Source organism: Gadus morhua, chromosome 3 (assembly GCF_902167405.1).
Source record: "Gadus morhua chromosome 3, gadMor3.0, whole genome shotgun sequence".
NCBI classification, from domain to species: Eukaryota; Metazoa; Chordata; class Actinopteri; order Gadiformes; family Gadidae; genus Gadus; species Gadus morhua.
The window spans coordinates 4,837,090-4,851,024 of NC_044050.1; the positions used below are offsets into that span (position 1 = coordinate 4,837,090).

The 13,935-nt window shown below is 38.8% G+C and overlaps 1 protein-coding gene across 4 annotated transcripts in view; it reads right to left on the reverse strand.

Moving 5' to 3' along the window:
- cep44 (centrosomal protein 44) overlaps positions 1-13,789 on the reverse strand; it is a 28,856-nt gene extending 15,067 nt beyond the window's left edge. The window contains exons 1-9 of one of the 4 annotated variants that reach the window (XR_003976257.1): positions 13,437-13,705; positions 5,583-5,730; positions 5,006-5,149; positions 3,581-3,745; positions 2,868-3,119; positions 1,722-1,817; positions 1,408-1,506; positions 249-319; positions 126-163 (exon numbers count right to left, since the gene is read on the reverse strand). Coding sequence is in view for 3 of the 4 variants with exons in the window: in XM_030352752.1 (XP_030208612.1) it covers positions 126-163; positions 1,408-1,506; positions 1,722-1,817; positions 2,868-3,119; positions 3,581-3,745; positions 5,006-5,149; positions 5,583-5,730; positions 13,437-13,525 (1,031 nt within the window). In the remaining variant the exon portion in view is untranslated. Of the gene's footprint in view, positions 1-125; positions 164-248; positions 320-1,407; positions 1,507-1,721; positions 1,818-2,867; positions 3,120-3,580; positions 3,746-5,005; positions 5,150-5,582; positions 5,731-13,436 lie in introns of all 4 variants that reach the window. The other 3 variants (XM_030352752.1, XM_030352750.1, XM_030352751.1) reach the window with 3 other exon arrangements.
- Positions 13,790-13,935: the final 146 nt, after the last annotated feature.

Below are 13,935 nucleotides of genomic sequence, written 5' to 3' on the forward strand. Positions count from 1 at the left end.
TCACAATGTCTGTCCTTGTGGAATCTCTAGAAGACAATATAATACGGCAGAAAATGTATGGATTTGAAGTAATTTACAAAAAGTGTTCTTATACTCTTCAACAAATATTTAGTATTAGAACTCACATGCTGGTTATCCTCTCCAGCCTGTCCTGTAGATCATCCTATGAAGAAAAAGAAAGAAAACAATGAAACACCCACACTTATGATGCCTGACATTACGTGATAGTCTAGTTTCAATTGCCATACTTTGTGCTTGCTTTGAATACATATCCACATACTACTTTGCAGGATTCTCAAATACATTCTTGGCCCACCCCCTACGGAAAAAAGATAATAGAATTATTTCAGCTTGGGGCGTAACCACTGCCCTGTAACAATGTGTGGGCTTCTGTTTTTTTGAAACGTCAGCTTCACCGCCCCTTGTTTACAACAGTACACACTACGGAGCCCCGGAGGTTACATAGAAGTCATTGTTAAACCACGCGTGTGATTTATAACTCGCACGCACACTTTAGTAAGTCGCACGCGTGTATTAAGTAAATCGGTTCGTTCTGATCCGTCTCCACACACCGCCTGCCCTACGTTTTTGTTAGCCAGTTCCTCCTTGTTTTTGAGACTCAACTGATCTAGCCACATCTAATCTCTTGACTCTTTTTATTTACTCATCATTTTTCCATTTTCGGGATTTTTTAATCAATTGAGAAGATGAGAATAGTGTGAATCGATTTATTCCAACACCTTTAACGAGAAACCAATCCTCATTGAACATGCATATGAAATGTGAAATTAATACATCCCCTGAAAGAGGTTACTCATTTGACCAATAGTACTAAAACTATAGGCCTTGAATAATCTCCCATCTTCATTCAGAACCTGAACAACTAACCCCAGCATGTGACATGCAACCCCTTCTTTCACATCTGCTAATGTGTTTACATTGAGAAATATATGAGCCCTTCACTCACATGTGATTATAATAATTGCGGTGTGCTTGATTGTCAAATACTTCAATCAATACTGCTGACCTGAAATGTGTTGAAGGGTGCCAAAAAATACAACTATAAAAGGGCCAATGAGACCCTGACAAAAGTAAATACATCATGCTGATTCCACAAGTATAGAGTATACTCCATCTACAACACATTTAGTCTCTAGCAAGCCAATAAGGTGAGGAACTAATAAATGGCCATTCAAGTAAGCCATTTGTAATGCATGTCTTTTAATTATTCTGTGCTATATTGACATCGGTTTTCAGGTCTCCTTTAATGTGTGGTAGTATGCAACCGTAGAGAGTTGTGCATACTTTATATGCGACTGCATACTATAACTGCTACTGCAGAGTGGTGCATACTGTACTTCTGGTGGATACTCTACCTGCTAGCATACAGATTTGTGCATGTTTTACCTTCTGCGGACAGGAGAGAGGAGGACTGAAGGTAAGCGATGAGGGCTGGACTTGGGTTACTGCCTGTTTGTGCTCATGACTTCCTTCCAGGGGACCTCTCTGAGGAACATGTAGTCAAATCACATGTCATCAATGTCATCAAATATTTCTTTAAATCATTTCTTTATCCATTTCATTGTCTTTCCTTTGATTCTTTATGCACTGCATTTAAACAGCAGACCAGTTTATCTAGTTTATAGATTAACAGGTCTGCTCTTCACATTAGATTCTGGTATGTGACCAAATGCAACAAAATCAATGATTTACATTTATACCTGGATACTGGCAAGTTCTAGTTTAGTTTCCAACAACAAAACTCTGCTTTGAAGATTGTCCCAGTTCTCTTTTGAAATGGTAACAAGGTCTTGATTCTGAAATACAAAAGATGACCAATATGAGCATGCTTGTATTGTGATTAAATTATTTCAATGTTAATCAGGGTATGCAGGGCAAAACAACTACATCTTCCCAAAAGAGTGTTTTGTGCACATGCTGGTTTACAATAGAATCTTCAATATTTCTTTACAAACATCTTCTGGACTGTTTCTATAGGTTAAATTTTGTCATTAGGCAGACGCTTTAGTGGCATAATTATCAATCAAGCCTGTATAATATTGGAGAAGTATAAAAGTGCTTCATGAACAAGTTTCTAGTGAGAACTTGACAGAATGCAGAGTTCAAACTAATGTGCTGACTAAACGCTACATGACAAGGACAAATCCAGAACTAGGATAAACAAAGGATTACCATCTGGGGAGCAACGAGCAGAGCAGAATGGATACCAAGGTGTCGTTTTTGTAGAACATCATTTGCATGTTTGTCTTAACCGTTAAATACCCCAATATTGGAAGTAGAACTTTCTCAACCAATCCTAATGTTGTTTCGGAATCAAAGTGTAAAAGGATCATTTGGAGTGGGTAGTGACAGCAGACATTTACCAGTGGGTGGTTAATGCATATTTTCCTGGTTCATCGCAGATAACCGTTTGGGCCTGATTAGAAACTAAATTAACACATGCTACCCATACATGTTTTACTGAAGCAAGAGGCTTTTACAAAGCCCTTAGGAGTCGTGTTGTGCCACCTAGTGGTAGCTAGTTATGCTAACATTGCGGTTCTGCAGTCCTAAAGTTGAATCCCACACAAACACAACATTTTTCTTGTTTGTTTTACATGTTAGTTTGTCTTCTATACTCTTAAACTGACTAGTGTGTCATTCTTTCAAAGCTAGCAAATTAATTACCTAATTGGTGTAAAATCCTGTCTTTTGGCCAACCATTCTGTGAAGTTAGTTCTACTCTGCCACAAACTCAGTGTTTTTCTCAAACTAGGCATTTTGACGAAATCCTAACTGCAGCAACTTTAATAAGGGCAAAGTAAAGGCACAGAGCAAGAGAACCACAAAAGGAAAGTGAGGAATACCTTATATGGGCATCCGCAGGCCGTCCCTTTCTCCAGATGCGTCTCCAGTTTAGCCAAGCGTGTTTCAAGAGTAGAAAGCTTATCTAGAGCAAGAGGAAGGCCCTCTAACCGGGTTCCCAATGTAGAAAGCCTTTCTAGGGCCATAGGGAGGCTCTCTAACTGGGTTCCCAGTGTGGGAAGCCTCTCTATGACCAGTGCAAAACTCTCTAAACTGGCTTCCAGGGATGAAATCCGCTCTTCCACAGGTGGGACCTGCACAGGTGAGAAAGATTGAGAAAGATTGAGCTAGATTAAGCGATGAGACGTTTTCTCTGTTCAAACAGGGTTAGACAACCACTAGCATAACCACCTCCGGAGGTGGTGCACACTCAATCTAGATTAACTGTAGCTTCTTGTCTAGACAGAAACTCTAAACTCTAGTCATCAAGTCACCTGCTTAGCTCCCACATCCCCAGTCCTCAACCAATATGGAGCACGGTGCTTTCATATTGCAAATTAAGTCATTAAAAGATCACAAAAGATAAAGTAAATTATCGAATATTTAAATTTCTCTGGCACATCGCTGTGATCGCTTTCCCTGGCATAGATGTGCCAGAGAAAGAACGTGCTGTGCCAATTTGTTTACAATTCCTAGCTCCTACGAATATATTATTTAACTTGATTAGTGACGTTAGCCAAAGCAATCCAAAGAATAAGCAGAATCACACATTTACCTGGGATCTCCTTTTATCTGGGAGATCCTTGTCTTCTTTCCCTTCATTCATCCGTTGACCATTCAGAGTTCCAGGAGAGTTCAGAGGCCCATCCTTATAACAGAAGTGTCTAGATAAAGGCTGGGCGTCTCCTGCAGTTTTCCCGGAATAGGGTTCTTTACACAACTGGGAAAAAAAAATGTATTGCATCAAGCCATTGTTAATCATATTGATTATCCACACACACACACACACACACACACACACACACACACACACACACACACACACACACACACACACACACACACACACACACACACACACACACACACACACACACACACACACACACACACACACACACACACACACTTTGTGACTTATACTGACATTTACTTTAATCTTTAAACACATGACACTTACTGAATTGTTTGTGTCCATTTTATTGAATTATTAGTCAATAATTCAATAAATTATTGATTTCTTCCATGTGTCGAACCTTCTTCCCTGTCTCAATTACGGCTGGGTATCGTGGCCAATTTCCCAAATCGATTCGATTTCGACTCATACGTTTCTGAATCTATTAATCCCGATTCGATTCAATCTGCTCTTAAATAATGAAAATCGCTCAACTGTGTTATAAAATACGAATGTACTTTATTTTTTCTCATCTTAAACAACAGGTTTTAAGTGCAAACTTTTAAATTGGACAGTTTAAACTTGAGCTGTAAACAAAACTGTCTCAAAAGGGCAATTTTGAAATTAGAAAGGAATTGCAAGTGAAAGTGTACTTGAACTACAACATTCCATCACTGCAAATTGTATCAAGGGATTGTTTGTTAAAGTGCAAAAACAATAATAATGGTAACAAAACTAAAAAATAATAATAATAATAATAAATCTCATGCCCTGTGTTGATATTGCAAAATTTAAATGAAATCGATCCAAAATCGATTAAATCAATTTTATTACCCAGCCATAGTGTCAATACAATACGTAATTTCCAGATGATTACATCCATTATGTTCCACCAGCCGAGGGCCGATAGATTGGACAGGAAAAATAATGAAGGGTTAAAAATCATGTTAACCCACTAGCAATCTACAAAGCAATTCCTTTAATGTGAGTTTATAAAAAATGAGTAAGAATACATATTTTGGACCCTGCAGGCTTGGCATTCCAGTTCAACAGTTTCAGTCTGTGAGATAGTCCCGAAGGTTACCAGACTACAAAGATCCTGTCACAGCAGTTACTTTTATGCAGCATGATCAGCTGCATTGTGTACCAAAATATGTCTGGTGTGTTAAGATGATGATGTTGACAGCCAATCATTCTCTGATCCATTGAGCTCCAACAAGGGCTCCCCTCTTTCCCCACAAACATTAAAATATCAATAACTAAATAAGCCTCTTCTTCAATGACACAGAGAACACACGCACGTACCTTTTCCTTTTTCAGCTGCTTGTGCCGTTGCAAGACAAGGTTAATAATGTCACAGATAACAGCTATTTTACTTTGAGAGAAACCACACTGTAGGAACTGCTGCTTGGTAAGTACGGGTTTGTACTGGAAGACATCCCTCAGCACCTGTTTCCAGACATAACAAATGTGTGTTAGTGCTAATTGCCTGTTAGGAATGTCTATAATAGGTTTATGTTACAATTAGTTTTAATTGCTACTTATTTTAATATTGCATCTATTCACATTAGGACATATAATAATGCAAGTGAGATTTTTAACTTTCATTACCGGTATGCTGTTACAATTGCCTTATATGGCTCATATGTATACATCTAATGATTTCAATGAGTATGAGAAAACGTCCTAAATTGTTATAAAAGATCTTAAACAAGGCCAAAGACCCTAAGGGGTTAATGGGATCTTCAGTAGGTTCAATTACATATGATGTTATGCCATGTATCTTACTTTCCTTTCTCAATTGCTGTACAGACTTGAAATAAAGTAATCTAGATAAATGACACTGTCTCCTAGAGGTTCAGAGGAAAACACCGGTAGATACCTTATAAACAGTGTCGGTGAATCGAAGATCAGTTTTTCCAGTGAGCTCGAACTCTGCCGTAATCAACTGTGCAGTGAGGAGGGGGGAGAACGTGGTCAAGCTGAAGTCCACTATTGGTAGGAATGCTGATGGATCTCCTTTGGATAAGCTGCTCCCAACAGAAAAACAACGTGGGAGAGAAAACCAAGGTACAAATTAAAAACACCAGAATAAACAAGTCGCTTGTTTATTCTGAAAACAGATTTCCTGATATTTAACAAAAATGACTGTTTTAACATAAGAAAATAACATTTTTTTTTATTCAACATGCATCTAATACAATTGAATATATATCAGGATTTCTAAGCAGATGTTTAAATTTCCCATGGAATGCTACTTTATGGATGCTTTAATATAGATATTAGTAACTAACACAGTATTCGTTCCCGAAATTCAGCCGTGGTGCAGCATTACAGCAACTACGAGCCAGTCGTACAGTCAGCTTTCTACTTGCGTTATAGTCCTGGAGCTCTTCGTCTAAATAATATCATATAATACATATCATATAATACATATTAGCACGGCCAAAAGCTGTTTGCGCCTCAAGACGATATTATGAATCAAAAACGACTGTCGGGTTTTCCAACGTCTCTGGTTCTTCCACTTCAACATCAATCTGAAGTAGACTGAACTGCGCGCTGCCCGCTGCCGGCTGCCCGCGTTGCCCGCTGCAGCGTCTCAACGATGGCTGAGATGAACCCAACTATAGTCTTGTTGTGGAAATACCAGAGACGTCAAAGAACCAACGTCTTATGCGCCATTACACACTTGGATTACAGTCCTGGAGCTCTTTATCTAAATAATATCATATAATTAGGGCTGGGCAATTAATCTGATTTGCTCGCAATTCCGATTTTAGCGTCAAACAATCAAAGAGTTTTTCTTTTCTTTTTTTATGTTTTATAGAAAGGGCAGAACAGCTGCATACATGTCTGTATTTTATTTTAGATTAGAACATTTTCTTTTTGACCATTTTGTGTAATTTTTAAGGCAAAATTTCAAAGATCTGTTACAAAGTTTTTTTTGGGAGACATGCTGAATAAATACATGTTTTCAAACTCAAAAAGAATCGTATGAATAATCGTGATTTCAGTATTGACAAAATTAATCGTGATTATGATTTTTCCCATAATCTAGCAGCCCTAATAGAGCTCGTAAATGCGCCCCTCCCGGTAAACACCCATGGGACCTCTAAGAAATAAAAAAATAATATGAATGTGTTTCAATGGGGAGAAAGTCATTATTTTCCGGTCCCAGTCTTTATATGCCCTCGATTACACATATGTTATTTGTGGATTTAAATGATATTTTTTTTGTGCAATTGTCCAGGTAAAGGCTGTAGAGAAAACACAATGAGAAAGACTACGCATCTTGATTGTGACGTCACGCTCCCTGCGACTGGCGTGGACGAGATCGACAATCCCCCCATCGGCATAACTGAAAATCTACACATGCCCCGACTTATAATGTTTTTCACCTCTTTCGATGCCGTTATCCTCCCCTTTGAAAAATGCAGTGAAGTGGAGCAGAGCGATCGCCATGTCTGTACCATGGACATAGGTCTGTACCAGGGTGGTGGTGACGTAGATCAGTCGCGTCGGGAGCCGCGAAGAGCTGTAGTTCACAAAGCGGCCTCACATAACATTATCAAACTTCTTCGCGAATTTATTTTGCTTTCTTTGCATAAAAAAATATAATTTAAATCGACAAACAACATATGTGTAATCCAGGGCATATAAAGACTGGGACCAGAAAATAATTACTTTCCCTCCATTGAAACCCATTCATATTTTACGATCTCATAGGTCCCATGGGGGTCTGCCGGAAGGACTCACAAGCTCTATATAATACATATCATATAATACATATTATCACGGACGAAATGATGAATCACAAACGACTGCACCAGGTTCTCTGATGTCTCTGGTTCTTCCACTTCCACAACAATCTGAAGTAGACTGGACTGCGCGCTGCCAGCTGCCAGCTGCCCACTGCCCGCTGTGTAGCGCTCGCACGGTCGTAGCTCATTGGCGGACCAAATTCTTTGTGCTGGCATGGCAAAAAAGAGGAGATGGCATCTCTACTTATGACGACATATGGGGAAAATTCCAAAACGGCCCGTCTGAGTTTTGTTTTTTCAAAGGCGGAGCAGAATGCCTAGGGCTCGTTTTAAACCCAACGAAATTTCTAGCTACTGGGGAAGCATACGTAGGCTAGGGGAACTTGATATTAATGTTAGAAAACCTCAGAAAGTGAAATTTTCATGCCATGGGATCTTTAAGACGTTAGGTGTAATTAAAGATAAGTACACTAAATACAAAGGACACTTTATTTATTTTTTTACAAGACCCTTGAGACGGCGAAAGGTCTTTCCAGTACCCATTTGCAAATTTGTGTTAGTCGGGAACCTCACAGTTCCTTCTTGAATGGGGATATCAACAGGCCAGTGTTTCCCCCAGCAATGTATGGTTAAGGTGACCGCCTTAACAACAATAGGGCCCCGCCTTGATGTATTAAAAAAAATAGATACATAATTATTTTTTTATTTATAATTAGGGGTCCGAGCAGAAAAGCTGCTTGGCCCCTATTGTTTCTGTAACGTATTTTTTGCCCCTCAAATTCTGTAAAAGTCATACTGCAGCCTATTCATACGGTTCACGTGACGTCACTGTAGCTTTGCGCCGCCATCTTGACGACCGATCCCACCCACTGACCCACTGATTTCAGTGGTAACTCAGCGCCAACAACAACACCTACGACCACAATCAAACAATGAGGATGCGCTCTTTTATTCTCTTTAGTGCAGGTAATGAAAGGTTCTGAAAGATGGCATATCCATGTAGCTTACTAATGAATAAAATGCATACAAAAAACGTTGACATATGACCCACTATGTTCTGCTCCATATACCCAATGTTGACATCGTCCCAGCCAAAGAGTATTGGTATTAATACCTCATTCATTGTCCAAAATAATCCATAATAATTCAAATCGGGTTTTGTTGTGGGTACAAAATGAATCTTGAAGAAAACTCGTCTTTCGCCCCGGCGAAATTATCGTATATGATTTGATGATTGATTTCAACGATCAATGATAGCAACCCACCACCAAAAGGTGGCGCTATTTAAAAAAAAATAAGAACTAGCCTTATTTCTCCTTGAGATTGACCTGGACTCAAAATTCTTTCATCATATTAATCCCCAAAATCAGATCAGATGCATCTTTTTCACCCTTGTCTTCTGCTCGGAAAATTATTACATGTCACACAATTTTATAGAAAAGCCAAACCTCCAGTCTCAACCCATTTTGCTAATGTATAACTACCATACGGCTATCATTAGGTGAATACCATTAACAGTGCAAATTTTCTGATCTGTACTTTTAAAAAAGCCCTAAATTCTCTTGTGAAATGTGTGCTTGGAGTTTTCTTGATAGTGTGTGCTTATCAATTGACACTTTCAACATATGAATGAGGCTTCATGCAGTTCAGGAATGTCAATGGGATAATGGCTCAATGGGATAATGCCTTGTACTGGTGATCATTAGGCTGAATGTTCGAATCTCGTTCAGAGCATTATGAACAAGCTGAACATGACATTCTGTCATTGCCAATCATTTGAACAGCACCTGAAATTCATTAGGCAATCAACATTCCGGTTCATTAGTTTCCAAGAATCGGACTGCCAAGACACAGTATAGCATTAAGGGGAACTTCTTCGTTAACCATTTTTCCTTCATAATGAACTCATGTCATTATAATATTTTTTTTCAATTAGAGTTCTTGACAACAAATGTTTAATTTCCCCAGAATTTCAACGATTTTTCAGGTATTTGCTTTAAAGAAAGCCCTTAATTCATTTGTGAAATGTTTCCTTGGAGTTTTCTGGATGTGTGCTTATCAATAGACATTTTCCATGAGAATGAGAATACATATCAGGTTTGTCAGTGGCTCAATGGGATAATTCCTTGTACTGGTGATCCTTAGTTTGAGAGTTTGAATCCCGATTCGACAATTATGAACATGCTAGACATGACATTCGGCCATTGCTCTGCAGCCCAGTCATTTTGAAAGCCGAGGCACAGTATGGCATTAAGGGGAACATCAACATCTTTCCTTCATAAATATATGTCATATTTATATATCTTCCATCAGTGTGTTCTTGACTTTTCATTTTGCTCGGACCCCGTTAATAATAATTATAATATTAATAAAGAACAAAACTCTCATAGGGTAGGGAAACATACTTCCACCAGTTACAAAGAATAAAGATAAGAATGGAATTGAAATGGCAGTGCCCCCCCCCCCCCGCTCCTCGACCACCTTGACGCCCCATCCCCCCGCTCACGAAGACATTTCCTGGGGGAAACACTGAACAGGCACAAACCAAAATCTCTCTGTATGCAATTGGATAGGCAAAAATGTAGTCAGAGGAACCAAAGTGTGAGAAATTAGCATCTGCCATCTTCGTTGTTAATGAAAATGCATCAACGGCGCTCCCATAGGGCACTCCTCTTTAACTGACATCGTATCAAACCCGCCACATAATAGCTAAACGGTTGTGTTGGACCGTCCAGAGCCAGATCCACTGGAAATCTGTTTGAAGTAGAAGGAGGGAGGACACATATGCCAAGGCAATTAAAACATGAACATGGATCCCGGCCCGGGGCACCCACAGATGGTAGAGGGGAAGACCAGACATGCTTACAACCAATTATATAACAGTTAGTTCCGACCAAGTAATTTGATTGGACAAGAGGCATTCCATGAGTGCTGATATAAAGTATAACAGCATTGGGACTTATAACTATACATGTATCACACCGCTTTACAGGTCTTTTATTAAGGGTCTTTATGTAGCTTAAGATTGAAAAGTAGCAAGCTAGTGTGTTTATCACTGGCTTCCCATAAACCAACGCATCAATTTCAAGATCCTGCTCCCCACCTAAAAAGCCCTAAACAACCTTGCACCCTCATACCTAACCGATCTCCTCCATCGCCACTCCCCCATTCGCCCCCTACGCTCCGCTGATGCCAACCTTCTCACCCCTGTCACCAGGACCAAGTACCACACCCTGGGGGACAGAGCCTTCACCATCGCCGCCCCTACCCTCTGGAACTCCCTCCTACACTCCTCCAATCTCTTCAGGACCACCTAAGACATCTGACAAATCATCCTCCGCGATCTTACAGCCTCTCTCTCTCTCTTAATGTGTTGTCTATTGTTGTAGTGTTGTTTATTTGCCTTATGTTTGAGTGTCTGTACTTAGGGCTGCTAGATTATGGAAAAAAATCATAATCACGATAATTTGTCAATATTGAAATCACAACTATTCAAACAATTATTTTTGAGTTTGAAAACATGATGCATTTATTCAGCATGTCTCTTTCCATATTTCTTTTGTAACTGAGAACTTTGAAATTTCACATTTAAAAAAATACACAAAATGTTCAAAAAGAAAATGTTCAAATCTAAAATAATGTACAGATATGTATCCAGCTGTTCTGTATGCACTTTCTATAAAAAATAAAGAATAAATTAAAAGCCCAGTCTGTATGTATTCCTTTTTGTAAAGCATATTTGAGTACCAAGAAAAGCGCTGTAAAGAACGATCTTTTATTATTATTATTTATGATTATTTATGTGTTGATTGGCAACAGTTCAGTGAAGTCCCAATCCTGTTGCGGATCTATTTGTGTTGGCGGAGCCAATTAAATCATTAAATAAATAAACAAACTAATCATGATCTTGTTGCTTATACTGTTAACTAATAATGGTGCTTGTAGAACTGTTGTATAAAGCAATATCACACTTGAGGTCGTGCTGTTGTACTGAATATAAGGACGGCTGTGATTATCTTCGGCATCTCGGCCTACAGCCTCGTACCTACGACCGAATCACAGCCGTGCTTATTGTACAGCACTCCCTCTCGTGTGATATTGCTTGAGTGAACCTCTAGTTCAGTGCCCTGGGATTGAAGGAACAAAGGGTTGTTTGGTTTTCAGTAGAGGGACTGGAGGATGTGTTCCAACAACTGGGTACCGACATGCTTCAGCATCCCCACTCCCCAGGCAGTGATACCAGGGGCTGGAGATAAAAGTGGGTTTCACCCTGCCTCCTGGCTAAAGGCATATATATATATATATATATATATATATATATATATATATATATATATATATATATATATATATATATATATATATATATATATATATATATATTAGAGCTGTCAGTTAAACGCGTTATTAACGGCGTTAACGCAAACCAAATTTAACGGCGTTAATTTTTTTTTCGCGCGATTAACGTAATTGTTTTATAAAAAAATAAATAAAAAAAAACTTTTTTTTTTTTTTCTTTGGCTCAAAACAAAGAAGCAGTAGCCTGACTGCTATGTTCAAATGACATTTGTTCAAAGCAGTCGTTTAATTGCACTATAGGCTCTTTTTTTGTATCGTCCTGTTTTGATCAGTGTATATGCCAATGTTGTTATCAATAAAAAATCATTTGCACAAGGCAAGCCGATGCACTTCACCATGTTGATAAGAGAATTAAAATGAGAAGAATTATGGGACAAAAAAATCAAGGGATATTTAGCATAGAAAAATAATTTGCGATTAATCGCGATTAATTAGAGTTAACTATGACATTAATGCGATTAATCACGATTAAATATTTTAATCGCTTGACAGCTCTAATATATATATATATCAGTGTTTCCCCTACATGCATTCAGCAGCGGCGCACTGCTTCTGATGAATTGTCAGCGCCACTGCAAAAAATAAATAAAAATGTTTCTGCCAAGTTCAAGGCAAATATGCACATTGATCTGGTCTCAGCAGATACCTTGACTCTGTTGGTTGTTATGTCATATTTGAAGCTCAATCTGTACATTTTTCCCCAAAAAAGCTCACAAGAAGTAAACATTTATATATATATATATATTTATATATAAAAAGCCCAATACATAGTTATGTCATCTTATATTAACATTAAAACGCTATTTAGGTGTAGATAGACGTTTCATTTGTAGTAGCTAGTTGGCAACTCTTCAGCAGCAGCTCCATGTTTTGCTTGTAATATCAACAACTTCAGATGCAGTCAGGTAATATCAGCAGAAGCTCCCAGCTACTGGAGAAGGGACATCTCACCTCCCACCTTCACCACTCTCTGAGGCATGCACGTTCAGACAATTATGTGTGGTCTCTGTGTAAATGATAATACACTGCATGGTGTGTTGCAGTTACACCTTGTTACTAATTAAATGTAGGTATTAGTAAAATGACATAACGTCTATTTGTACTGTGCTATTTATATGCAGTAGAATGACAGATGACGTAATGCAGTGGTGTAACAATATGGATGCACTGTATGTTTATATCTTTTTCATGGAAAAAAAACATTGCTTCATAGGTCTAATCTAACTTCTTAACGTTCTCCAATGCTCTTAATGACAAATCCTAATCCTGCCAATGGCCCCGACATGGTGAGAGCAAGCCCTGCTCCCGTCTTTTGAACAACAACTCTTGACCCTCTCCCAGGTGACACTGGGACTTTACCAAGCCAGTCTACAGTATAGTACAGCACACAGCCTCCCACTAAATATATAGAGGCTATTTCCTGCAGGCTATTTGACACTATCGCCAGACTAAACAAACTTAAAAAAGGAGTGGAAAAAATCTAGGTACGTTTTCTTGAATATATATGAACATAACATGAACATAACAGTTAAAGAGTCCAGCCAATAATGTCAAATCCAACTATCGCACTTAAATCCCACTTAATTGTATGTTCCTGCAGTGGGCTGCAGACCTACCCGTTGTAATCGACGTCTCTTGGATACTTCATAGCCCGCAACAACGAGTCCAGTTTACGGAGAGCACCTTTTAAATCACCGGTGGACATCGTTCAACTGTCGAGGCAGGGCCAATGTCCTTTAAAGCAATGAAAGATTAAATTCCGTTAAGCCTTTTAGTTGTTTCACAGTTTAGCGTCACTCTTTCTTGGGTTATGGCAGATATGTAGAGAAGCTGCTCACTGTTAAACGTACAGGCCTACCCTATGGAAGGCGACAGTTGGGACCCAGCCGGACGCAGCAATACGTTTGTTTTTCGCGGTGAAAATAACCGGAAGCGCTTCTTTCTACGTCATAGCACGTACCGGCTCTTCGCCCCGGTACGCGATTTTACTTTGTTCATTATTTTTATTTATTGTAGAATAAAAATAAATCTTTTATGATTATTTTACATTAATAATATGTGTATGTGTGTGTGTGTGTGTGTGTGTGTGTGTGTGTGTGTGTGTGTGTGTGTGTG